General features: G+C 40.3%; 1 protein-coding gene and 1 pseudogene across 1 annotated transcript in view; one reads left to right on the forward strand and one right to left on the reverse strand.

Moving 5' to 3' along the window:
• Positions 1-13,628, forward strand: part of chkb (choline kinase beta) — a 32,084-nt gene that overhangs the window by 11,940 nt on the left and 6,516 nt on the right. Inside the window, exons 3-7 of the mRNA XM_073066921.1 lie at positions 4,470-4,578; positions 7,072-7,185; positions 8,710-8,843; positions 10,013-10,117; positions 10,305-10,363. Of these exons, the coding sequence (XP_072923022.1) occupies positions 4,470-4,578; positions 7,072-7,185; positions 8,710-8,843; positions 10,013-10,117; positions 10,305-10,363 (521 nt within the window). The remainder of the gene's footprint in view (positions 1-4,469; positions 4,579-7,071; positions 7,186-8,709; positions 8,844-10,012; positions 10,118-10,304; positions 10,364-13,628) is intronic.
• Positions 11,859-11,975, reverse strand: LOC140739037 (5S ribosomal RNA; annotated as a pseudogene).

The following is a 13,628-nucleotide window of genomic DNA, read 5'->3' on the forward strand; positions in this document are numbered from 1 at the left end:
ATAATGCCATGTCAGACTTTACTTTCTCCCTATCAAATTTCATGTTTGAAGTAATAAACTGGCCACTGAGTGTATTACCTACTCAACTAATTTGTTACATAGTTTGTGTATGGTCAAGGCCCTAGCAGTGCAGCACCTCATTGGTTACAATCTTTCATTTTAAAAATGACCTGCTCATTCTTAAAGTTTTCTGTCCATTTAAGCAATCTTTTGCTCAATCATTTGCACAGCAACCTATTAAAGGATTTCTGAAAGTCCAATTGAACCCACAACAACTCATTCACCCTTATCTGTTAAGCTAATTACTACAAATTCCAACAATTTGTCAAACATCTTCCTTTCATAATTGCCTGTTCAATCTGCTCAAACCTATAATTTTCTAAATGTCCTGCTATTGCCTCCTCAGTAATAGATTCTATCCTTGCTCTAACAAACCAATTGTTGATCATTTCTTGCATCCTCTCTCCCTACTTTAATAATAGGGTTACATTTCCTCTATATTGGTTTATGGGAACTATTGTGGAATTTTGGAGGATATTCAGGGACATGGTTAAGAGAGGGGTGGAACTGATTGATGTAGTATTCCAGGGTTTAAATTTTCAGAAGGGATAAGGAGGTAAGAGGGGGAAGAGTTGCACTGCTAGTGAGATTATATCACGGCTACACTCAGAGGGCATAATGACACAATGTAAGTAGATCTCAAATAAGTAAAGTGTACTTGCTGTGATGGGATGAAACTATAGATCACCCCTACCTCCATAGCTGTTGGGACTGAGGTATATGTAGGTGCATTCCAGAGAGTTTCTTAAAACAGTGTGTGGATTGTTCAATTGGAGAAGGTGCTTGTCAAGTAGAATTAAAGAGAATCCTGAGGCCAGAGGTCATCTTCAGCCTGTCTACCTGTGACACCACTTTCAGGTTCCCTTCCTGGTTTTCTGATCACTCTTACCAAAGCAATTCTGGTATTTCTAGTGGGGAACACTAGGTGTTAATTATGATGCTCATTAGGGCAGTTAGACATTGGGAGTTGTCTAATGATGTATCAGTGATTTAGATGATGGAATAGATGGATTTGTTACCAAGTTTGCAGATGTTACAAAGATTGGTAGAGTATTAGGTAGTATTGAAGAAACAGATTGGCTGCAGAAGGACTTAGACAGTTTGGGAGAATGGTAAGAATGCCAAATGAAATACAATGTAGGAAATGCATGGTAATATTCTTTGGTAGTAGAACTAAATGTGCAGATTATTTTCTAAACAGGGAGAAAATCTAAAAATATGAGATGCAAAGTGACTTGGGAATCCTTGTGCAGAACACCCTAAAGGTTAACTTGCAGGTAGAGTTGGTGGTGAGGAAGGCAAATGCAATGTTAGCATTCATTTCAAGAGGTCTAGAATACACAATCTGGGATGTGATGCTGGGGCTTTATAAGGCACTGGTGAGGCCTCACCTTGAAAATTGTGAACAGTTTTGGGGTCCTCACTTAAGAAAAGATGTGTTGGCATTGGAGAGTGTTCAGAGGAGGTTCACAAGGATGATTCTGGGAATAAAAGGGTTAGCATTCATAGTTCTGGATCTGTACTTGCTAGAATTTAGAAGGATGAATTGGGATCTCATTGAAACCTCTTGAATATTGAAAGGCCCAGACAGAATAAATGCGGAAAGCTTGTTTCTCATGGTGGAGGAGTCTAGGACGAGGGTACAGCCTCAGGATAAATGGGCATCCATTTAAAGCAGAGATGCGGAGAAATTTTTTTAGCCAGAAGGTGGTGAATTTGTTACCACAGACAGCTGTGGAGGCCAGGTCATTGGGTGTATTTAAGGCAAAACTTGATAGGTTCTTGATTGGACACAGCATCAAAGGCTACTGGGAGAAGGCTGGGGAGTGGGGTTGAAGAGGGGGGCTGAGTAGGCTACGGTCAATTATGGATAACTCTGAACATCCTCTACATAGCACCATCCAGAGACAGAGAAGCAGTTTCAGCGACAGGTTACTATCGATGCAATGCTCCTCAGACAGGATGAAGAGGTCAATACTCCCCAATGCCATTAGGCTTTACAATTCTACCGCCAGGACTTAAGAACTTTTTAAAAGCTATTATTAATGCTTTTTGAGATAGTGATTTAGATGCATATCATATTTTTTTTACTGAGTTAAGTATTGTATGTAATTAGTTTTGCTACAACAAGTGTATGGGACATTGGAAAAAAGTTGAATTTCCCCATGGGGATGAATAAAGTATCTATCTATCTAAAAGGATCAGCCATGGTTAAATGGCAGAGCAGACTCAATAGGCCAAATGGCCTAATTCTGCTCCTGTGTTGTATGATCCTTGGCTGATTGCAGCAAAGTTTCTGTTGCTGCCATTGTTAATGAGCCAGGGTGATGGAGATAAGTGGATAAACAGAATCATCATTTATAGATACCTTTGTGTACCTTTATATTTGCTCAGAAGATGTTGTACTTCAATACGTGCAATGTCTGGATTAGAAATTTTGCATTGGGGCCTGCATTTTGTTTCAAAATGCAAGTAATAAGACATGCTCCAAGTATTTTATCACCAGATGTTTCCACTGGAGTTGGTGCTTGCTCCCTGCTCCCTCCTGGCAAATCACTTTGCCAGAAGATCACTCCTTTTCATAACCTTGGCATTGATGTCACATAGGGATGCATGCAAGGTTTTGTTTTTGAAAGGTCATTTTATCCTCATTCTCAACATGTATTGCCCACTATTGGGGCAAATGCTGATAATCTGTATAGCGAGCCAGCGTCATGAGACATGCACATAATGCACAGGAGAAATTACTGAGATGTCAGACAAGCTCATTCTTACCTTATCCCGGAAAGACAGCATTCCCCTATCGGTGTGACCTTCCTCTGTCTTGTTATCTTTGAACTGGCCAACTCCTGCACAGTGTCATTCAAGTTCAATAGTTCCATTTCATATCAGGGAATGTATACAATATGCAACCTGAAATCCTTATTCCTCACAGACATTCACCAAAACAGAAGAGTGCCCCAAAGAATGTGACAGTAAAAATGTTAGAACCCCAAAGGACCCCTACTTCCCCCCCACACACACACACACGCGCAACAGCAAAGCAACACCCTTCCCCTCTCCCCACTACTTCAGCAAAAAAAAGTGTCAACACCCACCACCCACCTAGCAAGTAGTAGCGAAGCCTGCAAGAAAGACCATGATCTGCAGTGCAATAAAAACTAATCATTCACCTGACAATTCAACATACCACAGGCGTACACACGCACGCTCTCTCCTCCTTGCCCTCAGCCTCATAAAGGGACAGAGTATTGTTAATAACAAAGAATCTTGAGTTCCCAGGTAGTATCCCAGAGTAGCAGTCATGTTTTTAGAGGTACCCTTGAAGGATCTATAACTGCTGGTCTAAAGCTTCATATTGGGGAGTGAAAGTAGCTTGTGTCTAATTTAATATGAGGTAGGTGTTACACACCAGTCAGCACATGGACTTGTCAATCTGAGGGGTAGATCCAGTGTCAAAGGGATCACATAATGAGAACCTAGGCAGGTGTGTTTTATCCAGCTTAATGTGATCTTGATCTCTGCCTAGCAGTTGGAATTGTGTAAACCTTGGTGCATATGTAAACAGCCATGATTTCAGGTATTTGGAAAAGAAGCTGGAACACCAATTCAAAATGAATAATTGGTCATGTGCATATTTAAACTCATTGATTCAGATTTGGAATTGGGACCTGGAGCAATTAAATTTCTTTACACCAAGTTGAGTGTCCCTTCAGTAGTGTTCATTTTACAACTGGATGGGTCAGCTGTAACTGAGGGAGATCACTTGTAATTGTTAAATGACTTCAGTATTGGAGAGGAAATCTTCACGATCAGAATTAGGTTTAGTAACTGGCATGTTGTGAAATTTGTTCTTTTATGATACAGTGCAAGACATAAAAATGACTAGAAATTGTAAATAATAAATATTGCCAAAAAGGAATAATGCAGTAGTGTTCATGGACAGTTCAAAAATCTATTGGTAGAGGGGAAGAAACTGTTCCGAAAGCATTAACTGTGTAGTAACTAGAAGAAGGCACGTCCTGGATGGTGGCTATCACCTTCCTGAGGCACCTCCTTTTGAAGATGTCCTAGATGGTGTGCAGGGTTGTGCCCATGATAGAGTTGGATAAGTGTGCAACTTTCCACAGCCTCTTTTGATCTTGCACATTAGAGCCACAATACCAGGCAGTGATACAGCTAGTCAGTGTTCTCCGAAATCCTGGCTGTTCGTCTCTTGTCTTGGGCAGCATGTCAGTCATTTGAGGCCATGGTGTGATCTGAACCTTTGGTTTCAGAATACTATAAATTATTAACCTCTACAAAGTAAACTTTCCTGTTAGGAGTAAATGAAATGCTAGAAAATCTTATCATCAGTTCCCAAATAGCTAACTTTTTTTTTCTTGTGCCTGTGTCCTTTTTGTCTCTAGTGGAGGCCTCAGTAACCTGTTGTATCTCTGCACTCTGCCAGATCATGTGCTAAGTGTGGGCGATGAGCCTCGCCAGGTACTGCTGCGTGTTTATGGAGCCATCCTACAGGTCAGTGTAACTGACTCATTTGATGATAGCAGATCTGCTTGAGTTGCTTTTAAATTTGTGTTTCCCATAACAAATCCGGATTGTTTAAAATAATTATCAGTTATTTTGCTCTTATTTTTGCTTCACCTGTTTTCTCCAGTTCTAATACATTTGCTCTTGCTTGCACATAATTCTGCAATGTTCACTTCTGTAACCACATCAGAATCAACATAGCAAATGTTTGCAAAATGCTGTCTCTAGTTGCATAGCTGAATACTGACATCTTTGTTCCCAATAGAAGCAAGGAAAACCTTTATTTGAATTGTGCTAAAGTTCAGGGACTTGTAGTATAATGAGCCTGTTAATACCATTGAACTAAGTATCTGTCTAATCTTTTAACTATTTCCAGTCCCATTTAGATTTGACTTGAGCAGTGCATCAGGACTTGAATTGGTAGTGCCTTGCTGCAATAAATTTTCCTAATTTGGAACAGGAGAAGATGGAATTCAGGCAAGGGAAAATTCACATAATTCCAAATGACTTAGACACTTCAGTGCTATGCTACACAATAATTTGTGTTGCAGATTATGCAAAATAAAGCCATTTGATTTATCAAAGTGTGACACCTCAATATCAAAGAAAAGGGATAATTCTGAAGTTGGGATTTCTGCTGCTAAATTAAAAAAAAAAGTGGTTCTGTTTCCATGTTACCATGACTTCTGCTAAACAATGTCTTACAGTTCACAATTACCATCCCCTCCTTTTTTCTGTCTAGTTCTCATTAACCAATAGTGCATCTTGGGGATGCAACGTAATTCTGTATGCCTGTCAAATGAGTTGTACACTATTGAGAAATGTATAAACTGGGATCCAGTTTATTACTTTAGTCTATTTTATTCTAGTTTAAGCTTTCTAAGGAGTCAGTTTCCTTTTTCCTTCTGGCTATACTTCTGGCCTAATTCTCATCTCCCTTCCCCACCTCTCCATTGGGAAAACCTCATGTTTTGGCACCAAACAAAACAATAGCCCATTGCAACGGCTGTTTATACACAGCTTTCAAGTCAAATCCAGTATTTTCCAGCCCTTGACTGAAAATCATGCCTTCCTTTGTATGTTCTCCTGATGTAAATACAGTTCAGGTTAGCTGTTCTGCAGCTGAACAGCCATATTTTATCATTGCAGGCATCCTGCGTTCATTTAGTTTCTTTGATAACACTGAGATTGGGGTTTGCTTGCTTAGCTGTTGGTTACTCTGGTTCTTGATTTCAGTACCAACAGTGACCTTGCTGCATGAGTCCAAAGATCCCTGAAGATGGAAGCATGGGTAAATAGTTGGTAGAAGAAGACATATGGGATGCTTGTCTTCATTCGTGAGTGAAGTTATAGTAAACTTTATAAAGCATTGATTAGTCTACAGTTGGAATAGTACACATTTCAACGTGTAAAAGGAAGTGATTAGATGGGAAATTCGTGTTATGAGAGAAACTGGAAAGGCTGGGTTTGTTTTCCTTGGAGCTGAGGGAGAATGGGAAGCTGATATAGAGGTATGAAAAATCCTGAGGGGTCAAAGTAAGGCTGATGATGGTAGGAAACCTTAACCACATTAACTAACATCAGAGGTATCACAAAATAGAGAGCATAAGTTTGGGTTGGAGGAAATCTGAAGAAAATGTTTTCACTTGGAGCATGATTGTAATCTGGAACTCATTGCCTAATAAGGTGATAGAGGAAGGTACATTGACAACTTTTTTGCTTCAGACAAGTATTTGAATTCAGAACATAGAAAACTATGGAGCAAGTAAATGGGATTAATATGGATAGATACCTGATGGTTGGCATGGACACGGTAGATTACAGGGTCTGTTTCTGTGCTGCAAGACTACTCTAACCTGATGCTATTTCAATTGTCAAATCTCACTGGCCTAGCCCTCCCCACCATTGAGCACATCTACACAAAACATTGTCGCAGGAAAGCAGCATCCATCATAAGGGACCCCCACCACCCAAGACGTGCTGTCTTCTCACTGCTACCGTCAGGAATAGATACTGGAGCCTCAGGACTCACACCACCAGGCTCTTGAACCAAAGGAGATAACTTCACTCAGTCATCATTGAAATGTTCCTACAACCTGTGGACTCACTTTCAAGGACTCTTTTCATGTTCTCAATATTTATTGTTTATTGTATTATCAGTATTATTATTTCTCTCTTTCTTTATTCGCACATTTTGTTGTTTTTTGTACACCGGTTGAAATCTCCTAATTGGTATGGTCTTTCATTGATTCTATTATGGTTATTATTCTATTTTGGATTTGTTGAGTATGCCTGCAAGAAAATGAATCTCAGGGTGTACATGATGACATATGTTCTTTGATAATAAATTTACTTTGAACTTTTTTCACACATGCGTATTGCTTATTTTGAAAAACCATTTCCAGAATGTGTTTTAATGATCACTGTATTGGATGAGAATTCTGCTGTGTTGACTGTAAGCACTTTTGTTGTCCCTCACAGGGTGTGGATTCTCTGGTATTGGAGAGCGTGATGTTTGCAGTTTTGGCAGAACGTGCCCTAGGACCAAGATTATATGGAGTGTTTCCACAGGGACGTTTGGAGCAATACATTCCAGTATGAAGTTATTACTTTCCAGTGTCACATTTTTATTATTAAATTTGTTACAGGAACATTTCTCAAACTGTATCATCCATGCACGATCATTCATCCTCTGTGGGAAAATCCTACACCTCAGAGGCCTTGCTGAACTGGTTGCAAGTGGTTTATTTTGTTGGGCCTGGCGACCAAGGCTGTCTCCAGATTAGCAGTTGGAGTTGGTTTTGAAGTATTGGCATGGTAACTGATCGAAAATGGAATTAACTTGTTCTTTCTCTTTGAAGTATGTCAACTTACTTACTATTCTCTTTACACAATTATTTTCAGATCTTGTCAGTGTAGACAGATCAGGCCATTCTTCACTGTGGCTAGAACAGTGTTTTTTTTTTCACTTGCTAACCTTGGTGCCTTGTAGTTGATAGGAAACTAAATCTTTTCAGTACATGCACACCAAATGTAAGATCTCCACAAGCTGTTGGAGCAATTTGACATGGTGCCCATGTAAAATGCTGATACAGGTGAATGAATATCAAATTTTATCCTTTCCAAAGGTCTTTACCCACATTCAATTTTTTCCCAATGTGTTGTAAATCACTGTTGCCTTATGAATGGTATGGGAACCAATTAAACTTTATTTTACTTCATTGATAAGAGGTTTTTCCAGAATCTTTATGTAGACCAAATCTTTATTTTGTATAAATCATCCTTGTCCCCTGCAGCTTCAACACTCTCTTCTCCAATCTAGCTTCCACCACTTTCTGAGGGCAGGATCTCTTGTTGGCGTACTAATCTATGTGCCCTGGCTACTCTCTGGCACTGATAATACTACCCCTTGGTTGGAAGGGTTTGCAGTCTCCCTGACAGTGGAAAGAATTATTTCTGTTTGTATTACAACTTTCCTCATTAAGTATTCAATCTAAAACCCCCTCCTCATCCTTCATTGATGATAATAGATATATTTTTTCAGTATGAACTAGGAGCAGTTATCCTTGTGGTAGTATGAACCCCAACTGGAGGAGCTCTTCTTGTTTAGAATGAATAAGTGATGTCAGATCAAAGCTAGCTTTAAGTTCTGGATACATTTAGAGTTAATGTTTGAAGCATATATCAAGGGGTCTACCAGAACATAGGCTGCTCTTTTCAAATTGCTGAGATGTAGATCACAATTTCATTTGACTGATATTCTTTTATTATATGTGCTGGATAACACCGCATTCTGTAGCATCTAGGAGTGTTTGAATATAGACCAAGAGTGAATAGCTGATTCTGACCCTAGCATGGAAAGACCTAAGTATTTCTACGTGTGATAGCACTGCATAAGTCCTAACCCATTCCCTGTGTTGACTGGTAGCAAGTTGGTAGCATGTGAATCCCAAACTTTCCTGCAACTTCTATCCACTATCCCATTTTTCTGTGTTTGTTCTTGTATCTGAGGGGGCACTTTACTAGGCAAGAGTGTGTAACTAACATTAATGATGGACTAAAATAATGCATTGAAGTTGAAACAGTTTAATTTGGCATCCTCCAAATCTGTCTGAATAGAGCCGTCGACTGTTGACTGAAGAATTGGGATTTCCAGATATTTCAGCAGAGATTGCTGTTAAAATGTCACGATTCCATGGAATGGTCATGCCCTTCAACAAGGAACCAAAGTGGCTGTTTGAGACCATGGACAGGTATGGTTAACAAGAATATGTATCAAGTTGTGTGGAATGGATATCAAGGGTAGGCTGTTGAACTGGCCAGTGCAACAGTAATTGCAAAACAATCATATACTTCAGGTTCAAACAGTCCTTCCAGGTGAGGGATCACTTCACCTGCAAATGCTTTGGAATCATTTATTGTGTCTGGTGCTCTTGAAGTGACATCCTCTACATAGGTGAGACCCGTTATAAATTGGGGAACCACTTCATCGAGCACCTCCACTCCATCTACCAAAAGCAGAAAGCAGAACCGGAATTGAACCCTGTCCACCGGTGCTTTAAAAGATTACATTAGCTGCTGCACCCTGTCTGTAGTTAGGTGCAGGATACTGCCGCTAAATATACTCCCTGAACTGTCGTCTTCTCCTAGCTCTGCCTTGTCTTGTGGCTGCTAAGTATGGGTGGATGCTGGTCTTTTGCAGGCCATTATCATCCACCATCCAAACCTTGTTGGTTTGTGAAATGTTGATGGAATCTGAGTGTCATGGTACACCCTTCACTTAACCACATAGCCAGATATGAAAGTATGTTGTTCGTCTTTACAAAATGCAAGTACTGGATCAAGAAAGCCTTGCTGCAATTATACAGCATGAAACTTGGATGACATCAGGAGCATTGGATGAAGTTTTGTCCCCTTACTTAAGAGACCATAGAAGGGGTTCAAACAAGATTAACTAGACTGATCTCTGGGATGGCTGATCCATTGAGTGAGAAAAGATCAGGTTGATCAGGCCACTGTAGATGAGTGAGTTGAGATCTCTTTGAAATGCACCAAATACTTGCATGCTTGATTGGATACAGGGAGAATATTTCCTCTGGTTAGTGGGAATTGGGGTGGGAGTAGCGGCAGTGTTCAGTCTCCATATACTTAAGACTGACAAAGAATCTATGGAATCCTCCATTAAAGAAGATTGTGGTAATGTGGCTTCTGGACCCAAAACTCAACAGAGAATGAGTACAAGACATTATAATAGAAGATCAGCCAGGAGCAGTTAGAATGGCAGATCAGGTCGATGGATCAAATGGCTAATTTTTCTGGTTTCTGAACAATGGTTCCAGGTCTTAGTTGGAACTGAGTGAGCAGTCTTGTGATTTGATCTGAAGTACTTCTAATATGACCAAATCTTTCCTCTATTGTAAAGGTATCTCAAGCAGATAATGGGGCTGACGTTCATCAGAGAGGCACATGTCAAAAAGTTTAATAAACTGAAAACTTTCAACCTACCAGGAGAGTTGACAAGTTTAAAGTAAGAATTTAACTATTATTTAATCATTGCTGCTTAATATACAGGAGACCTTGGTCGTTGGCATGATCTAAAGTTTGTATTTTGGGGAGAAAAGCAAATTATTGTTTCTAAAATAATTCCTCATCTTTTTTTCTTCACTACTTTCTGAAATCAATGGAATTTACTAATTTGATTCATTTTCTTTCAGGGCACTTCTTGAAGCCACTTGGTCACCTGTGGTTTTTTGCCACAATGATGTGCAGGAAGGTAAGAATGTGTTGTAGAATAAGTACACTTTTATAATTAACTTTAAATTGGCAGAATGCATAGCAGACCTGTGATGGATTGAAATAACAACAAAAAGTAACAATCAATTTTGGGCCAGTGGCTTGATACCAGCAAGATGGGCTGAATAGAATGGAGGGTGTGAGTTTGCATAGTCAACAAATTGAATAAACTTCAATAATAATTAAACTGTTCTCTCAACATTGGGAGAAGATGGTATGTCTTGAGTACTGTCAAAATGAAAAGAAAACTAAAAATGGCTTTGGATCCTGTTTTAAGACCCACGTAAGTGGAGAATTATATAGTTGGCTATAACAGGTGCAGTCAGAGCTTTCTATTTGTAACCTTCAAAGTAAAACAGTTAGACCTCATAATTTCCTGCTTTCTCCCCATCTCATCAATTATTTTGATTTTTTTTGTTTTTGCTATCTGCACTTCAGTTACAATTACTAGTGAAACAGTCCATTGCTGCTGATAGTCCTGAAAGGCAGTGCCACTAGTTGGAGCCTGCGGTAAGAGAAATGACAGACAGGGGATGAAATCTACTTGAACTTGTCTTTGCACCCACCTCACACTGAAGGTACTAACCATCATTTGAAGTGACTGCCTTAGTAGGAATACATGTGGAAGAGATTTTGGACTTCAGTATTTGAATGGAAACAAGTGACTCAAATTGAAGCTGGGACTAGTTTGTTTTGGGTTAACCATTGCAAAGTGTTTCTATAACAGACTCGCTGAGTTAATGCTTTCCAACACTAAATTGGTGATGAAAATCCTTAATCCAGGATGACATGAGAGCATCCTTTACGAGAGTGAACATACAGAAAGCAACTGGCCCAGACTATCCTGATCAACTGGCTACAGTGTTCACCAATATCTTTAACCTCTCACTTCAGCAATCTGAGGTACCCACCTGCTTCAAGCAAGTTTCAACTATACTGGTGCCTGAGAAGAACTGAATGACCTGCCATAATGATTCATCCAGTAACACTTAAATTCACTGTGATGAAATGTTTTGAAAGTTTGATGATAAAACATATCAACTCCTGCCTGGGAACTGACTTGTACCTACTCCAAATTGCCTATTGTCATAACAGGTCAACAGCAGATGCCACTTCATTGGTTCTTCACCTAACCCTAACCCTAACCCTCTATATTAATTTCAGAAAATCTGTCCTGGGTCCAGCACGTAAGTGCCATTATGAAGAAAACATGACAGTGTATCTACTATAGACAATAGACAGTAGGTGCAGGAGTAGGCCATTCGGCCCTTCTACCCAGCACCTCCATTCACTGTGATCACGGCTGATCATACACGATCAGTACCCCGTTCCTGCCCTCTCCCCATATCCCTTGACCCCGCTGTCTTTAAGAGCTCTATCTAACTCTCTCTTGAATGCATCCAGAGACTTGGCCTCCACTGCCTTGTGGGGCAGAGCATTCCACATATCCACCACTCTCTGGGTGAAAAAGTTTAAGCCTACGGCACCTGGTATTCCCAGGCGGTCTCCCATCCAAGTACTAAACAGGCCTGAGCCTGCTTAGCTTCCAAGATCAGACGAAATCGGGCGTTTTCAGGCCTACGGCCATACTAAAACTACTGTCTTAGAAGTTTGTGAAGATTTGGCATGTCATCTAAAACTTTGATAAGAACTTCTATAGATATGCAGTGGAGAGTATATTGACTGTTTGCTTCACTGGTATGGAAACACTAATGACCTTGAAGGGAAATGTCTACAAATGGTAGTGGGTACGGTCTAGTCCATCAAGGGTAAAGCCCTCCCCAGCATTGAATCCATGTAGTCAAGAGCTGTCCCCTGCCATCCAGGCTATGCTCCCTTCTCACTGTTGCCATCAGGAAGAAGGTACAAGAGCCTCCAGACTCACACCACCAGGCTCAGGAATAGCTATTGCCCCTCAACCATCAGGCTCTTGAACCAGAACAGATAACTTTACTCCACTTCACTCACCACATCACTGAACTGTTCCCACAACCTGTAGACTCTTTCGAAGACTCTTCATTTATGTTCTTGATATTTATTGTTTATTTATTTAGACCATAAGATATAGGAGCAGAATTAAGCCATTTGGCCCATCACGTCTGCTGTGACATTTCATCATTGCTGATCAATTTCCCTCTCAGCCCCAATCTCCTACCTTCTCCCCACATCCCTTCATCCCCTGACAAATCAAGAGCCAATCAACCTCTGCCTTAAAGAGACCCAATGACAGGGCCTCCATGGCCACCTGTGGCAGCGAATTCCACAGATACACGAGTCTCTGGCTAAAGATATTCCTCCTCATCTCTGTTCTAAATTGCCCCTCTATTCTGAAGCTGTGTCCTCTGGTCTTAGACTATCCCACCATAAGAAACATTCTCTCCACATCCACTCTGTTGATGCTTTTCAACATTCAGTAGGTTTCAATGAGATTCTCCACTCCTTCATTCTTCTGAATTCCAGTCAGTACAGGCCCAGAGGCATCAATCAGTCCTCGTTGTAACCCTTTCATTCTCATGAACCTTCTCTGAACCTCAATGTTTGTGCATCATTTCATAGATAAGGGGCCAAAAACTGCTCACTGTACTCCAAGTGAGGCCTTATAAAGCCTCAACATTACATTCTTGCTTTTATATTCTAGTCCTCTCAAAATGAATGCTAACGATGTATTTGCCTTCCTCACTTCAGACTCAACCTGCAGTTAACCTTTAGGGAATTCTGCATAAAGAACTCAAGTCCTTTTGCACCTTGGATTTTTGAATTTTCTCTCCTTTTAGAAAATAATCTTTTATTTCTTCTACCAAAGCGCATGACCATACATTTCCCAACACTGTATTCCATCTGCCACTTCTTTACCCATTCTCCTAATTTCTAGGTCCTTCTGCAGCCTCCCTGCTTCCTCAATACTAACTGCCCCTCTACCTATCTTCATATCATTCACAAGTTTGGCCATAAAGCCATTAATTCCATTATCCAAATCATTGACATATAATGTAAAAAGAAACTGTCCCAACACAGACCCCCGTGGTACACCACTAGGCACCCAACCAGAATAGGCTCCTTCTATTCCCACTCTTTGCCTCCTGGCAATCACCCAATGCCCCATTCACCCTAGTATTTTTTTGGAATATTATATGGCCTTAACTTTTGGAGCAGCTTCAAATGCAGCACCTTGTCATAGGCTTACTGAAAATCCAGAACACAATATCCACTGGTTCTTCTTTGTCTATCCTGCTTATTATTTCTTC

This window comes from Hemitrygon akajei, chromosome 14 (genome assembly GCF_048418815.1).
Source record: "Hemitrygon akajei chromosome 14, sHemAka1.3, whole genome shotgun sequence".
Lineage (NCBI taxonomy): Eukaryota > Metazoa > Chordata > Chondrichthyes > Myliobatiformes > Dasyatidae > Hemitrygon > Hemitrygon akajei.